The following is a 13517-nucleotide window of genomic DNA, read 5'->3' as shown; positions in this document are numbered from 1 at the left end:
AAATCTTTTGATATTTGCCCTGGTGCAGGTTAATAAACGGCTGGTTTTGACCAGTCCAAGCCTATCCAAACAGATTGTATAAAGTAGACAATGAAATTACTAATTGAAAAAGTTCAATTAATAAATTACTATATATTAGACACGTAAATCAATTGTACACCCAACCTTTATTTTTTAATTTTATACCAAAATTTTCTTTCTTGAATTTAAAAATTAAAAAAAGCTGAGTTTCCAAGGTAAAGTTTGAAAAATGTTGACCAGACCTCAATTATACAACCTTTTGAACCCTCCAAAAGAGTCCTAACTGAGAGCTTATCTGCTTCTGGTAGTTTATCACTATCTGTCAAAAGGTCAATAGGATCATAAAAGCAGATTATGACTGTTTCATAATCCAAACTCATGGCAATAAGCAGCATAGTGGCTGAATATTCAATATCAATGTCTTTAGAAACCTACCCGTGGAATGTTAGGAGAATGGGTATAGATTAAGTGACTTATGAAAAATATACATCAAAACACCTTCGGTTTAGTCAGAACATCCATAATTAAGATCCAAATGTGTCAATTTGTAAAATATTTTAGGAAGATTAGTATGAAGATTTTCTGCCAATAATAAGGCCTAGGCATAGCATAAATCACATATATGTTGCACCACAGTTGGTCCTACAAAGAAATCCTTTGATAATGTGATAGATTTAACATCATAAATTTCATGTGAGTTAACATTATGAATGATCTTTAAATTATAATAAAATATTTAATGTGATACATAAAATTAAAAAATTTTTAATGAGGTATTTAAATTTTAAATTTGTTAATTAATTTGGTTAACTCAATTAATAATAAATGATAGATAAATAAATTTTTAAATACTAAATTAGTTAACAAAATCCTATTTCAATTATAATCACATTAAAATTTTTAAAAATTTAAGTATCATATTGAATATTTCATTGTAATTTAGTACCATTCTTAAATATATCTCATTCTAAAAAGTGAGTAAAGTGAGCAACCTGAACATATTCTTACGGCAGAGTTGTTAACTTGAGAGCCTCAACATATGCATTGGTCTGTGAAGATATGTTACAGAGCACAAGTTCATGATATCAGATCATTTCTACATTAAGAGACAAAAGAATTGATGCAAAAAACTCTCTATCTTGTTAGGAAAATGGGGTTCAGCCTCATGTAAGTGATTTTGGACCAAATAAAGGCCATGGGCCTTGATCTTTCATTTTACACAGAGCCTTAGCTACTTAATAAAAAAGATGTGGGGTTGTTTTAAGTGTGTGTCGAAAACCAAGTAGAGAAAGGAAGAAAAGCTAGGAAAAGCAGAGAGAAAAAAAAAAGGGAGAGTTGGTTGAACGAAAGTCGATCCGTGGTCCGATTGAGTTGAAACCTTGTCAGGAGGTTTATGATTTAGAGTTTTACATTCTGAACGATGAAGATCAGGTTTGAAGCTCTCTAGGAATAAATCCAGGGTGTATTTGTTGAGTCACTTATTTGGTGAGATTTCTTCAATTATTTTCTCTAGTTGTTGTTTAGCTCTAGTTTTAGCTAGAGAAGAACTTTGTATACTTATTATTTGATAGTGAAGATTTTTTTGGTGGTCGTGATTTTTTTCCTCTACACTGAAGGATTTTTCACGTAAATCTTGGTGTGCTTTATTTTTTCTGTGTCTTTGATTATTGATTGTTGTCTATTACTTCTATATTGTTGTGATTATTACTTTAGGCGCAACAAGTGGTATCAGAGCGAGAGTTATTTTGAGACATCGATACAGAAGCAACCCATGATAGAAGTAAATTCTGTTTGAGATCATGGAGGGTGATACAGGTTCCGTGATAAAATTGACAGCATCGAATTATTCAATTTGGAAGCTTATGATGGAGGATCATCTATACTGTAAAGATTTATATGAGTCAGTATTGGGTGATTTGGCTAAACCAGTAGATATGAAAGATTAAAGCTGGAAGAAGCTAGGTAGAAAGACGTTGGTTACAATCAAAAAATGGGTTGATATCAGCGTGTTCCATCATGTAGCGCAGGAGTCAGATGCTCACATTGTTTGAGAAAAATTGGTAGCATTGTATAAGAAAAAAATAGGTATGAATAAAATTATGCTTGTTAGAAAGCTTACAACTTTACATTACAGGGATGGACGATCTGTTACAGAGCACTTGAGTGATTTTCAAGATATATTTAATCGGATGACTACTATGGAGCTTCAGATGGATGATGAAATAAAGGTATTATTTCTTTTGGGTTCATTGTCAGATAGTTAGAATACTCTAGTTGTGATTGTTTTTAATTTAGCTCTTGATTATAAGGTGACATTGGAGATGGTAAAGGACAGTATGCTTAATGAAGAAGCAAGGAAAAAAGATGTAAGCTTTGGTCACAAAGAACAGGGGTAGAAACATCGACAGAGGTCAAGACTCAAAAGGCCGTGGTAAGTCTAAACATAGATCCAAGTCTAGAGGTGAAGTGAAGTGTTTCTATTGTGGTAAGACAGGTCATATAAAATGAAACTGTAAAATCTTGAAGCAAGAGCGAAAAGATGAGAAAGGTAAGAGTTCAGATGAAGATAATGTTACAGCAGTAAATTCAGATAGTGATTCAGTTACTTTGATTTGTACACATGGTGATTGTAATCATGTTAGTGATCCCGGCATTGAGTGGATAGTTGACACAAGAGCAGCATATCATTGTGTTTTTAAAAGAGAGTTGTTTACAACTTACAAAGTAAGAGACTTTGGTTATACTAAGATGGGAAACGAGAGTGTGTCATAAATTGTTGGGATTGGTGATATTGTTGTACAAACTAGTACAAGCTGCATGTTGACTTTAAGGGATGTCAGACACATTCCAGATATGAGAATGAACTTGCTTACTATTAATGTCCTTGATAAGGAGGGATATGAAAGCCAACAAAAGAATGGACAGTGGAAGCTTCTCAAGGGATCTATGGTAGTTACAAAGGAAAAACTATACTGCACAATGTATAAGACATGGATGCAATTGAACGGTAACTAGGTAAATACCGTTGAAAATGATGCTTCAATAAACTTGTGGCACAGGAGGCTGGCACACATGAGTGAAAAAAGATTACAGGTTTTGGCAAGATAGTCTCTCATTCCCTTGACCAAAGGTATGTCTCTCGATTTATGTGATTAGTGTTTGTTTAGTAAGCATCATAGAGTTTTTTTTTGTAAAAGTTCTCAGAGAAAAGAAAATAAATTGGAATTAATTTATTCTGACGTATGTGATCCCATTGAGGTTGAGTCATTAGGTGATAGCAGATATTTTATTACTTTTATTGATGATGCTTCACGTAAGACTTGGGTGTATATGTTGAAATACAAAAGTCAGGTACTACAGTATTTTTAAAAAATTTATGCCATGGTTGAAAGGATGACAGGGTTACCCTTGAAGTATATTCGAACTGATAATGGTAGGGAATACACATTTAAATGCTTTGAAGAATATTATTCAAAGCATGGGATCAGGCATGAGATGACAGACCTGAAACACCGCAGCATAATGGTATAACTGAAAGAATGAATCACACTATTGTGAAAAGAGTCAGATGTATGTTGAGGATGGCAAAATTGCCAAAGCCTTTCTGGGGTGAAGCAGTCAACATAGCTTGTTATTTACTTAACAGGTCACCATCAATTCCTTTGGGCTTTGACATTCCAGAAATAGTGTAGACAGGGAAAGATACTTCATACTCTCATTTGAAAGTTTTTTGGTGTAAAGCATTCATGCATGTGTCGAAAGAGCAGAGATCAAAGCTTGATAGTAAAGCCACACAGTGTGTGTTTGTAGGATATAATGATGAGAAATTTGGCTACAGGGTATGAGATTCAGTAAAGAGAAAGATAGTCAGAAGCAGGGATGTGGTCTTTCATGAAAAAGAAACTATAGCAGACCTTGAAAAAAATGAAAAGACTACACAGGTTACTGTTGAGTGTGATGTTTCAACACCGACAAAGATTCCACAGAAAAGAGCTACAGATGGTGAAAATGAGCAAGAAACAGAACTTGAAGATATGAATGAGCCAGCCACAGTTGGTGATGAGCCAGATGGAATTAGTTTTAAGTAGGGAAAGCAATCCTCTCTATATAAAAGTGTTGAGCAGAGGGAGCTGCCTTCGGCATCAAGTGATGTAGAGTCTCAGCCCATGAGATCTACTAGAGAGCGTAGGTCATCTACCAGGTATCCAAGTTCAGATTTTATTTTAGTTACTAGTGAAGGGGAGCCAGAAAGCTTTCAAGATGTACAGGCTACTTCGGATAGAGAGCATTGGTTAAAAGCAATGAAAGAAGAGATGGAGTCATTGCGAAAGAATGGTACTTATGATCTTGTTAAACTTTCAACAGGGAAAAAGTCATTAAAGAATAAATGGGTGTTCAAGTTGAAAAAAGATGGTGACAAACTAGTGAGGTATAAAGCTCGATTAGTAGTAAAAAGTTTTTCTCAGAAATCAGGCATCGATTTTGATGAGATTTTTGCTCCAGTTGTAAAGATGAGTTCTATTTGAGTGGTACTGGGATTGGCAGCTAGTTTGAATTTTGAGCTTAAGCAACTTGATGTTAAAACTGTATTTTTGCATGGTGATTTACAGGAGGACATTTATATGAATCAGCCTGAGGGTTTTAAAGTGAAAGGGAAAGAGCACTTAGTTTGCAAATTGAAGAAAAGCTTGTATGGCTTGAAACAAGCTCCGTGACAGTGGTACAAGAAGTTTGATTCTTTTATGGTGAGTCATAGCTATAAAAGAACAACAACAGATTCTTGTGTGTATGTTAAACAATTCTCTAATGGTAACTTCATTATCCTATTATTATTATATGTTGATGATATGTTGATTGTAGGACAAGATGTTAGTATGGTTTGTAGGTTGAAAGAACAATTGTCTAAGTCTTTTGATATGAAGGATTTAGGTCCAGCAAAGCAGATTCTTGGTATGGACATTATCCGGGATAGGAGAGCTAAAAAACTGTGGTTGTCACAGAAAAAGTATGTTGAATGAATGCTTGATAGATTCAACATGCAACATGCTAAATCAGTTAGCAATTCACTTGCCAACCATTTTCATCTAAGTAAGAAATCTTATCCAGTGTCTAAGGAAGAGTAACTAGCTATGTCTAGTATTCCTTATTCTTCTGCAGTCGGTTCTTTAATGTATCTTATGGTTTGTATAAGGCCTAACATTGCTCATGCAGTTGGTGTAGTGAGTAGATTTCTTTCTAATCCGGAGAAGTTCATTGGGAAGCAGTGAAATGAATTTTTAGATATTTGAGGGGTACCTCAAAAATGTGCTTGACTTATGGAGTTTCACAACCAGTTCTAGAAGGGTTTACTGATGCTGACATGCCAGGCGATCTTGATGGTAGGAAATCTACTTTAGGGTATTTGTTCACTTTTGCAAGAGGCGCTGTATCTTGACAATCTAAGTTACAGAAGTGTGTTACTTTGTCAACTACAGGGGCTTAGTATATTGCAGCAATCAAAGCATGTAAAGAAATGCTTTGGATGAAACGTTTTCTTCTAGAATTGAGGTTAAATCAGAAAGAGTATGTGGTATTTTGTGATAGCTAAAGTGCTTTAGATTTGAGTAAAAATGCCATGTACCATGCTAGAACAAAGCACATTGATGTTAGATATCATTGGTTACGTTCAATGATTGAAGAACAGCAGATGCTATTGAAGAAAGTCCATACTGATAAGAATATAATAGATATGTTGACTAAGATACTTCTCAGGAAAAAGCTTGAACTTTGTAGTAACTTGGCCGGAATGAGTTTCCTGGCCAAGGTAAGTTCCAAATGAAACTGTTATGGTGATGAATCTCCTCTTAATGGGGTTGGAGGGGGAGATTGTTAGGAAAATGGGATCCAGCCTCATGTAAGTGGTTTTGGACCAAGTAAAGGCCATGGGCCTTGATCTTTCATTTTACATAGAGCCCTAGCTACTTAATAAAAAATAGGTAGGGTTGTTTTAAGTGTGTGTCGAAAATCAAATAGAGAAAGGAAGCAAAGCTAGGAAAAGCATAGAGAAAAAGGAGAAGGGAGAGTTAGTTGAACGGAAGTCAATCCGTGGTCCGATTGAGTTGGAACCTTATCAAGAGGTTTATGATCCAGAGTTCTACATTCTGAACGGTGAAGATCGAGTTTGAAGCTCTCTAGGAATAAATCTAGGGTGTAATTGTTGAGTCACTTATTTGGTGAGATTTCTCCAATTGTTTTCTCTAGTTGTTGTTTAGCTCTAGTTTTAGCTAGAGAAGAACTTTGTATACCTATTATTTGATAGTGAAAATTTTTCTGGTGGTCCGTGATTTTTTTCCTCTATACTGGAGGGTTTTTCATATAAATCTTGGTATACTTTATTTTTCATGCGTCTTTGATTATTGATTGTTGTCTATTACTTTTGTATTATTGTGATTATTACTTCAGGTGCAACATATCTCCCAATCACCTAAATTTTCAGAATAACCAATTTCATGGTATATGAGTCCAACAACATTTGTATAAACCAATTCTATAAGGACTAGGCAGCCACACAAAAGTCAGTTTGAGTGGAGATGGATTCAGAATTTTTTCCTGAAAGCATCCACTTACAATATATATAATTATAATTATTTACGAATTTATTAATTTTATTAATGGAAAAGGATATCATAAAAAATTTGAAGGTGTTCAACAAAAATTTTCTTTCAAAATTTTTTTTTTAATTTTTTAGTCTTTGAGATGTCCATTAAAAATTTTGGGATGTTAATAGAAAATTTTTCTTTTAAATTTTCTTTCAATTTAAATGTTCCAACTGGTAGAGAAAGAGCACACGGCACTGTAGAGGATCGAAGAGCTCTCTTTGGAAAACCAAATCCAGTAAAGTCGTCAGCATTTCTTGATTCCAAGCTACTTTGAATCAAAATCAATGATAGAGAAGAAAATCCACCAGGATTGCTACCTTTCTGTGAATACTGAAGTTCTCCCAATCTTTATTGTAGGAAAGAAAGGAGAGTTTGTGGAGGAAAATGTTATCAGACAATTCACTTGTATACTATATCTTTCTGATCTGCCAAGAGTATAACCTATCTATAAATTCACTCAATCTTTTAGAGTCATTGGGCTTCCCTCACTACATTCTTTCTCTAAATTGGTTCAAGCAAATCAAGAGAGTGTTTCTCCCTATTTTGAAGTTCTGCTTGAATGTGACTGATGATACTGAGTGGACTGTACCCTCAAAGAGAAATTGTCATTTGAAACTATAGATCATGGCGAAGTTAGTAATATATCAATTCTCAATACCCCATATGAAAACCTTGACAAACTAAAAGCTAGGAATCAGCCTCCACGGAAAAACTGGAGCTTCATTGCCTAATACATTGGATTAACCAATTTAAAATTCAAAGCTTCAAACAGCTTGCAGTGTTCTTTATGCGGAAGCAGAACATGTGAAACCAATCTACCTATATCTGCATTAAACTGGGTTGTATAGCTTTGCAGTGTTATCTGTTGTGGTGCCAGAAACAAGAAGCAAAAAAAAAAAAAAAAAAAGGAATAACAAATCAAGCCACAAGCCACATGAACAAGGTTGTCCAAAGTGTGAGGGAGAATGAAGCGACTGCATAAGTCCATAGCATAATAACAGAACTTTCAACCTGACCCTGCTGAAATAATTGTGTCATTGTACCTACAGCCATTGCAGGTGGAGCTACATACTGAAGCATAAGAACAAATTGATACAAGGAATCCGATCCAACCATTCCGAAATGGCTTGCAGCTTTGACAACTCCAATCCCCAAGAGCGGCAATAATATGTTCCTCACTACTATAATCCCTGCAATGACTACTAGACTTACATCTGATCTTTTTAGACCTGCAAAAACAAACTTTAATAACTTATTGCCCCAAGTCATGAGGGATTCAAGCTGAAAAATGTGAAGCAAGCATGAGAAAGTTCAAAATCAAAAAGGAAATCACCTGCTAGAAGATTTGCCCCTAGCACCAAGGTCATACAAGGAATTGTTGCCTCCCTGCATATATATAAATATATATATCTGTTTATATTAAATACATAAGAATGCTAGCTATAGTTTTTTTTTTGTCTATCAGAAGCTAAATAGGATGTCTAATAGAACATACCCCAGCAAATATACAGAAGTATCAACGACATGAAGAGGAGCAGTATCACCAATTATTACTTCCCGAATTGGAGAGACTGTCCCAATGATAAACCCAACAATCTGAATGGGCAAGAAAAAAAGGCTGCAAATAAGTATTTCATCACTAGTTTCCGTAATATAAACAGGCACAGATATAGCAGATGAAAGCAACTTGCCATACCGCTGCGATTGCTGTTGGTGCAAACACCTTCTTCAGGTCAATCTTCCCAATAATAAGTTTGATCTGTTCAATTGTGTTCTTCAGAACTGACATCTATTCACAAACGTAATAAGATTTAGATTTAAGGATAGAAATGGAAGCAACTGCATCCAATAGTTTGAATAATGTAATTTTTAAAGTTAAAGTTGAATGGATGACTCCTACATTCCAATTACAAACGGGATATATATATGTATGTATGTATATATATATATATATATATATATATATATATATATGAAAACAAGTTCTTACAAGCATATATAATAATTTGCAATAACATTTTCTCATCACAAAAACAGAAAGCGAGCAATAAATAATAACATTAATTTGCCATTTTGGACCAAACTAGAGGAGTACTGTTGCAGATTGAATGAACATTGACAGCAATTGTGAAAATATCATTAAATATCCACAAGATGATAAATTCCAAGTAAAGATAGATTTTGAGATGAATATAGAGCCACGATAAACCTTTTTACTCTCACTGGGCCCGGAGATGGTGCAAAGCAGCTCATCTTGTCCTGAATAATCTTCTGATCTGTGGTAATCCCTTGAAGGTAGTAAAGCTTCTGTGTAACTGTCTGAAAATTTTTCTGTCTCTCCAGAAGATATGATGGTAATGATAGGGTCATTTCCCCTACTCTTATTTGCATACTCAAACATGATAGGATACACATAAGACCATATAAAAATGGCTCCAATCTGTCAGTTCAAAGTACAAAACAGTAAAAATAAAATAAAATTAGTACACATACATATATATGATGGTAATGATAGGGTCATTTTCCCTACTCTCATTTGCATACTCAAACATGATAGGATACACATAAGACCATATTAAAATGGCTTCAATCTGTCAGTTCAAAGTACAAAACAGTAAAAATAAAATAAAATTAGTACATATACATATATACATATATGTATGTATGTATCATGGAGCATAGATATCTGCATTGCAGTTTCAATAAGACCATATTAAAATGGCTTCAATCTGTCAGTTCAAAGTACAAAACAGTAAAAATAAAATAAAATTAGTACATATACATATATATATGTATGTATGTATCATGGAGCATAGATATCTGCATTGCAGTTTCAATTAATTCTGCGTTATGGCGTATCTTTCTCAATAAAGTTTCATCTTTACCTTCCAAAAAAATTTTCAAAATCTGAAAGTTAGCACATATAGAACATACTGCGGTAGATAGAGAAGCATAAGCCCCAGCATTTGTAGCACAAACAAATGAATCTCCGAATGGATTATTTGACTCATAGCAGACAGCAGGAATCATAATGAGAAACAAGTTTCCCAAATTTCCTATGCAAGTTTCACAAAGAATCGAAATGAAATATTCATAAATAAAAGAATTAGGCATTACAATCATTCCTAATGCAGTAATATAAGAGATAATGAAAATGAAAGGAAAGCTTTAGAATAAGAATAGGAAGGTGTGTAGTGTGTACCTGCAGAACAGCAACCAATTACCATGCCTTGAAGGTGTGTAGGAGTTTTAGTGATTTTTATGAGAAGCCAAGCAAGTGCTGAGCCAATAATGAATGTTATCAAAATATTCACCGGCATGAACCACCTGGAAATCAAATATTAAGATTTAGCACAAGATGTTGAGACCTGTGACAAGTAATAGTAAGAACAATGTAACGATGTAGTGGAACTTACAGGGTAACTAAACTTTCAAAAGTGATAGTTTCAGCCAAGGTGCTGACTACTAGTGAAGGAGAGAACACATAGAATACAATCTGTTCTCCAGAAAAAAGAAAAAAAAAGTAGTAAAGCATCTTGATTTATCTAATTCATTTTAAAGTACAAATCATGCAGCTGTTGAATGTGAATGACAATACCATTCAGGCTTCATTTGGGAGCCCGGTGGGAATGTTCACACCGCATTGGTTATGACTGGACCTTTCAAAAGGAGCCTAAGACTATGTTAATTAATATAATAGAGCAATGTTGGTTATCTGTTGCCATTGTTAAATGGCGATATTTTTACTCTTTCTAGCTAGCATTATAGAGATGACACTGGCTCCGCAACCTGATCACTCCTTTCGACTAAGGGCTTATTGATTGCAAATTATAGATAAAGTGCTCATCAGGTTGAATGCCATACAAATGCAAGAGCTTCACTGCAAATTTCTGAATAGTTCAAGGGCTTATTTTGGCATTCAGCCAATTTAACATTATGTAATACAAGGCAAAGGACGCAGGAATGTATTTACTTACATTGTTCAAATGGTGTCTAGCCTCCTGTCCCAAAAGATTTATGCGATCCATGGCAAGGAACAAGCCAACACCAGTAATCAATAGTACTTTTAAAACTGGCATCATTGCCACAGCAAAAAGATCCAGAAACCCCATTTGGTAAAAACTTGTCTGGGAAATAGATAGAGACAATCTGAATACTTAAAGCTGCATAAATCAGATTCATCCATTGTATATAAATGGAAAAAGTTAGACTTGTTTGTGTAAATGTTATAGAAAAAAATGAGCACCCAAAACAAGACATCTAAGTGTATATAATAAGAAAAACTTGCTTTAGATAATTGATAGACATTCATATGTTTCTACCTGTTAAAGGGTTTGACAAAATGCACATATAATTGATTGCGAGAACGAGCTTAACAAATTTTTTTTTTCCTGAGACACAGAAAGAGGAACAAGAGAAAATGGAGGATTTTAAATCTTAAATCTCAAACCATCTTAAAAATAGTAATAAATAAACAGACGTGTCATGTGAAGCCTATAATACAATATCATACGTATATTGTCTAAATTCCTTTGTTTATCCAAAAACTTGGCTAGAGTTTAAACATTATCAATCATGAAGCATATGCATGTGTCACGGGTCGAGACTTAAGCTCCGAACCCGCGCGGTTTCAGGACCCGGACATTCACCCTTTCAACGTCCCAAATCAGCTTAACCGCTACGTTTCACACCCTTGTGAGGTATTATCCGCTTTGGTCCCCTAGCCTCACAGTTTTGTCCTATAAAAGACGTCTCACAAGGTTGAGGTGGTGTGAACCCTTATATACCCCAGTGACATTCCTATTATGTTCGATGTGAGATTCAGGACTCTTCCTTAGGTCCGACATTCTCTCCCACCCAACCTCGTGTGGATCGAACGGTTTAGAGCTGGCTTTGATACCACTTGTCACGGGTCGAGACTTAAGCTTCGAACCCGCGCGGTTTCGAGACCTGGGCATTCACCCTTCTGGCATCCCAGATCAGCCTAACTGTTACGATTCACACCCTTGTGAGGTATTATCCGCTATGGTTCCTCTGACCTCACGGTTTTGTCCTACAAAAGATGCCTCACAAGGTTGAGGTGGTGTGAACCCTTATATACCCCAATGATTTTCTTATTATGTTCGATGTGAGATTCAAGACTCTTTCTTAGGTGTGTGATACATGAACTAGCCTTTACAAGCAGAAACTGAAGAAATTATAACTAATTGTGGATGCTGAGGCTAAGAATTCCTGAAACTTTTATTCCATTAACAGACCGTAGACCTTTCCAACTTAGCTACAAAAACCTGGAATTCTGAAGAGGTTTTTTGGTGGTTTAAGATAAAAAATGTACATGGAGCTCACATGTGAACAACAAGAAATTGCAGACAGTGTATATTACACATGATATTTTAAAAAAAAAAAAAGAAGGCTAATGGGTAGGCCAGCAAAACCCCAAGACTTAACTATTAGTACTATAAACTATTCATCAATGCATTTGGGATTGATTTTGTCATAGCTACTTTATATTTTTTAATAAACTCGTGCATTCCATGGGATTCAATTCCCAGTTTCTTTTGAGTAAGGTCTTTTCCATATGCAACAGCATAAATGCATGCATGGGTTTTTTTCCATATGTAAGATAAGATAATGGAATTAACAAAACACAGGCGGAGCCAAAACTTCTGCATTATTAGAGGGGAAGCGTGTGGCTTGGGCAAGCCTTTTTTTATAAATAATTTGGTCTGGTCAAATTAAATTGAAAAGTTTATGAATTATTATGGGTATGAAAAAATTGACTGAATTCGACATTGTCTTAATGCAGGGAAGGATGGTAAGCATGGTTTCCTTTTATTCATATGTCTGGATATGTATATTTGCATTAAATAAATTTAAATTTTTAATTTTTAATTTAGATTTTTTAAATTAAAAAGATAAAATTAAATTAATATTTATCTATTTATTTTACCTACTAATTACTATTGACAAACAACTAAAATCTATTGTTTGTAACAAATATTAAGTCATAATTCATATAAATTTTATAAAAAAAATTCAATTTAACTTTTTAAATTCTAACTTCTACCAACTAAGAGAAATTAAATTTAAAATTTCGAAACATTTTGAGATTGACATACACAATGATGTGAAACATTAAAATTTATCCTTTTTATCATAATTGTCCTTATTTTAATAAAAAATGTAAAATAAAAATATATTATTTCATTAATAAATTGACCGAATTTATTTTAATTCTTTTCTGTATATACAATAAATAGTGAGCTGACTGAATATTTTCAGTTATGATAATCATTAAAATAAGATTATAAAATAAGATGGAAGATGAGTTTTTTTTTATAAATAATTTGGTTGTCAACATAGAAAAAAGGATCTAATTCAGATTCAATTGTTGTAGATTTAATTTTCTAAAAAAGAACATTGCTCACAATTTTAAATAAAATTATTTATTTGCTATATTTTTATTTTTTATACTATTATTTTGAACTAATAAAATTTAAGATTTTATAAAATTTTTTTAGTACATTATTACATATACATTTTATGTTAATAAAATATATAATAGTATAATTCAAATGAAAAATATATTTAATTTTAAAATTTTAATTCACCTTCTCAAAATTAAACAGCAAGATCAGTCACTGTCTTAATGGTAATTAAAGGAGTTTGTTGAAACTTTAAAGTCGGTTTGAGTTTTAATATGACTCAATTTAGTCTTATTTTGTATTAAATTTGGTCTAGCTATATATTACTTTAATATTTGTTAACTTGGTTTTGTTGGTATACTGAATGTAATAATTTATTCGATTATTATAATGGGTATAAAAAAATCTATACATATGAATGATTTTATAAATA

General features: G+C 33.6%; 1 protein-coding gene across 1 annotated transcript; it reads right to left on the bottom strand.

The window, feature by feature from the left end:
* Positions 1–7309: 7309 nt before the first annotated feature.
* Positions 7310–10771, bottom strand: LOC111297074 (protein PIN-LIKES 3-like). The gene is made up of 9 exons (XM_022891670.2): positions 10637–10771; positions 10076–10155; positions 9862–9986; positions 9594–9715; positions 8869–9099; positions 8356–8448; positions 8155–8255; positions 7993–8045; positions 7310–7888 (listed from the first exon to the last, which is right to left on the bottom strand). Exons 1-9 carry the CDS (start codon positions 10769–10771, stop codon positions 7578–7580), a joined length of 1251 nt encoding a protein of 416 aa, XP_022747405.2. The 3' UTR covers positions 7310–7577.
* Positions 10772–13517: the final 2746 nt, after the last annotated feature.

This window comes from Durio zibethinus, chromosome 12, assembly GCF_047325235.1.
Source record: "Durio zibethinus cultivar Kanyao isolate XHJ-2024 chromosome 12, ASM4732523v1, whole genome shotgun sequence".
Lineage (NCBI taxonomy): Eukaryota > Viridiplantae > Streptophyta > Magnoliopsida > Malvales > Malvaceae > Durio > Durio zibethinus.
The sequence above is the reverse complement of the archived record's forward strand: the minus strand, read 5'-3'. Positions and strand labels throughout refer to the sequence as shown.

Excerpts from the sequence above, each read along its gene's own strand:
- LOC111297074 (XM_022891670.2), bottom strand. The coding sequence starts at position 10,771 with ATGGGGTTTCTGGATCTTTTTGCTGTGGCAATGATGCCAGTTTTAAAA. Across the intron at positions 9,987-10,075 it reads TTTGAAAGTTTAGTTACCCT|GTGGTTCATGCCGGTGAATA; the intron begins GTAAGTTCCACT and ends TTTGATTTCCAG. Across the intron at positions 7,889-7,992 it reads AGGGGCAAATCTTCTAGCAG|GTCTAAAAAGATCAGATGTA; the intron begins GTGATTTCCTTT and ends TTGTTTTTGCAG.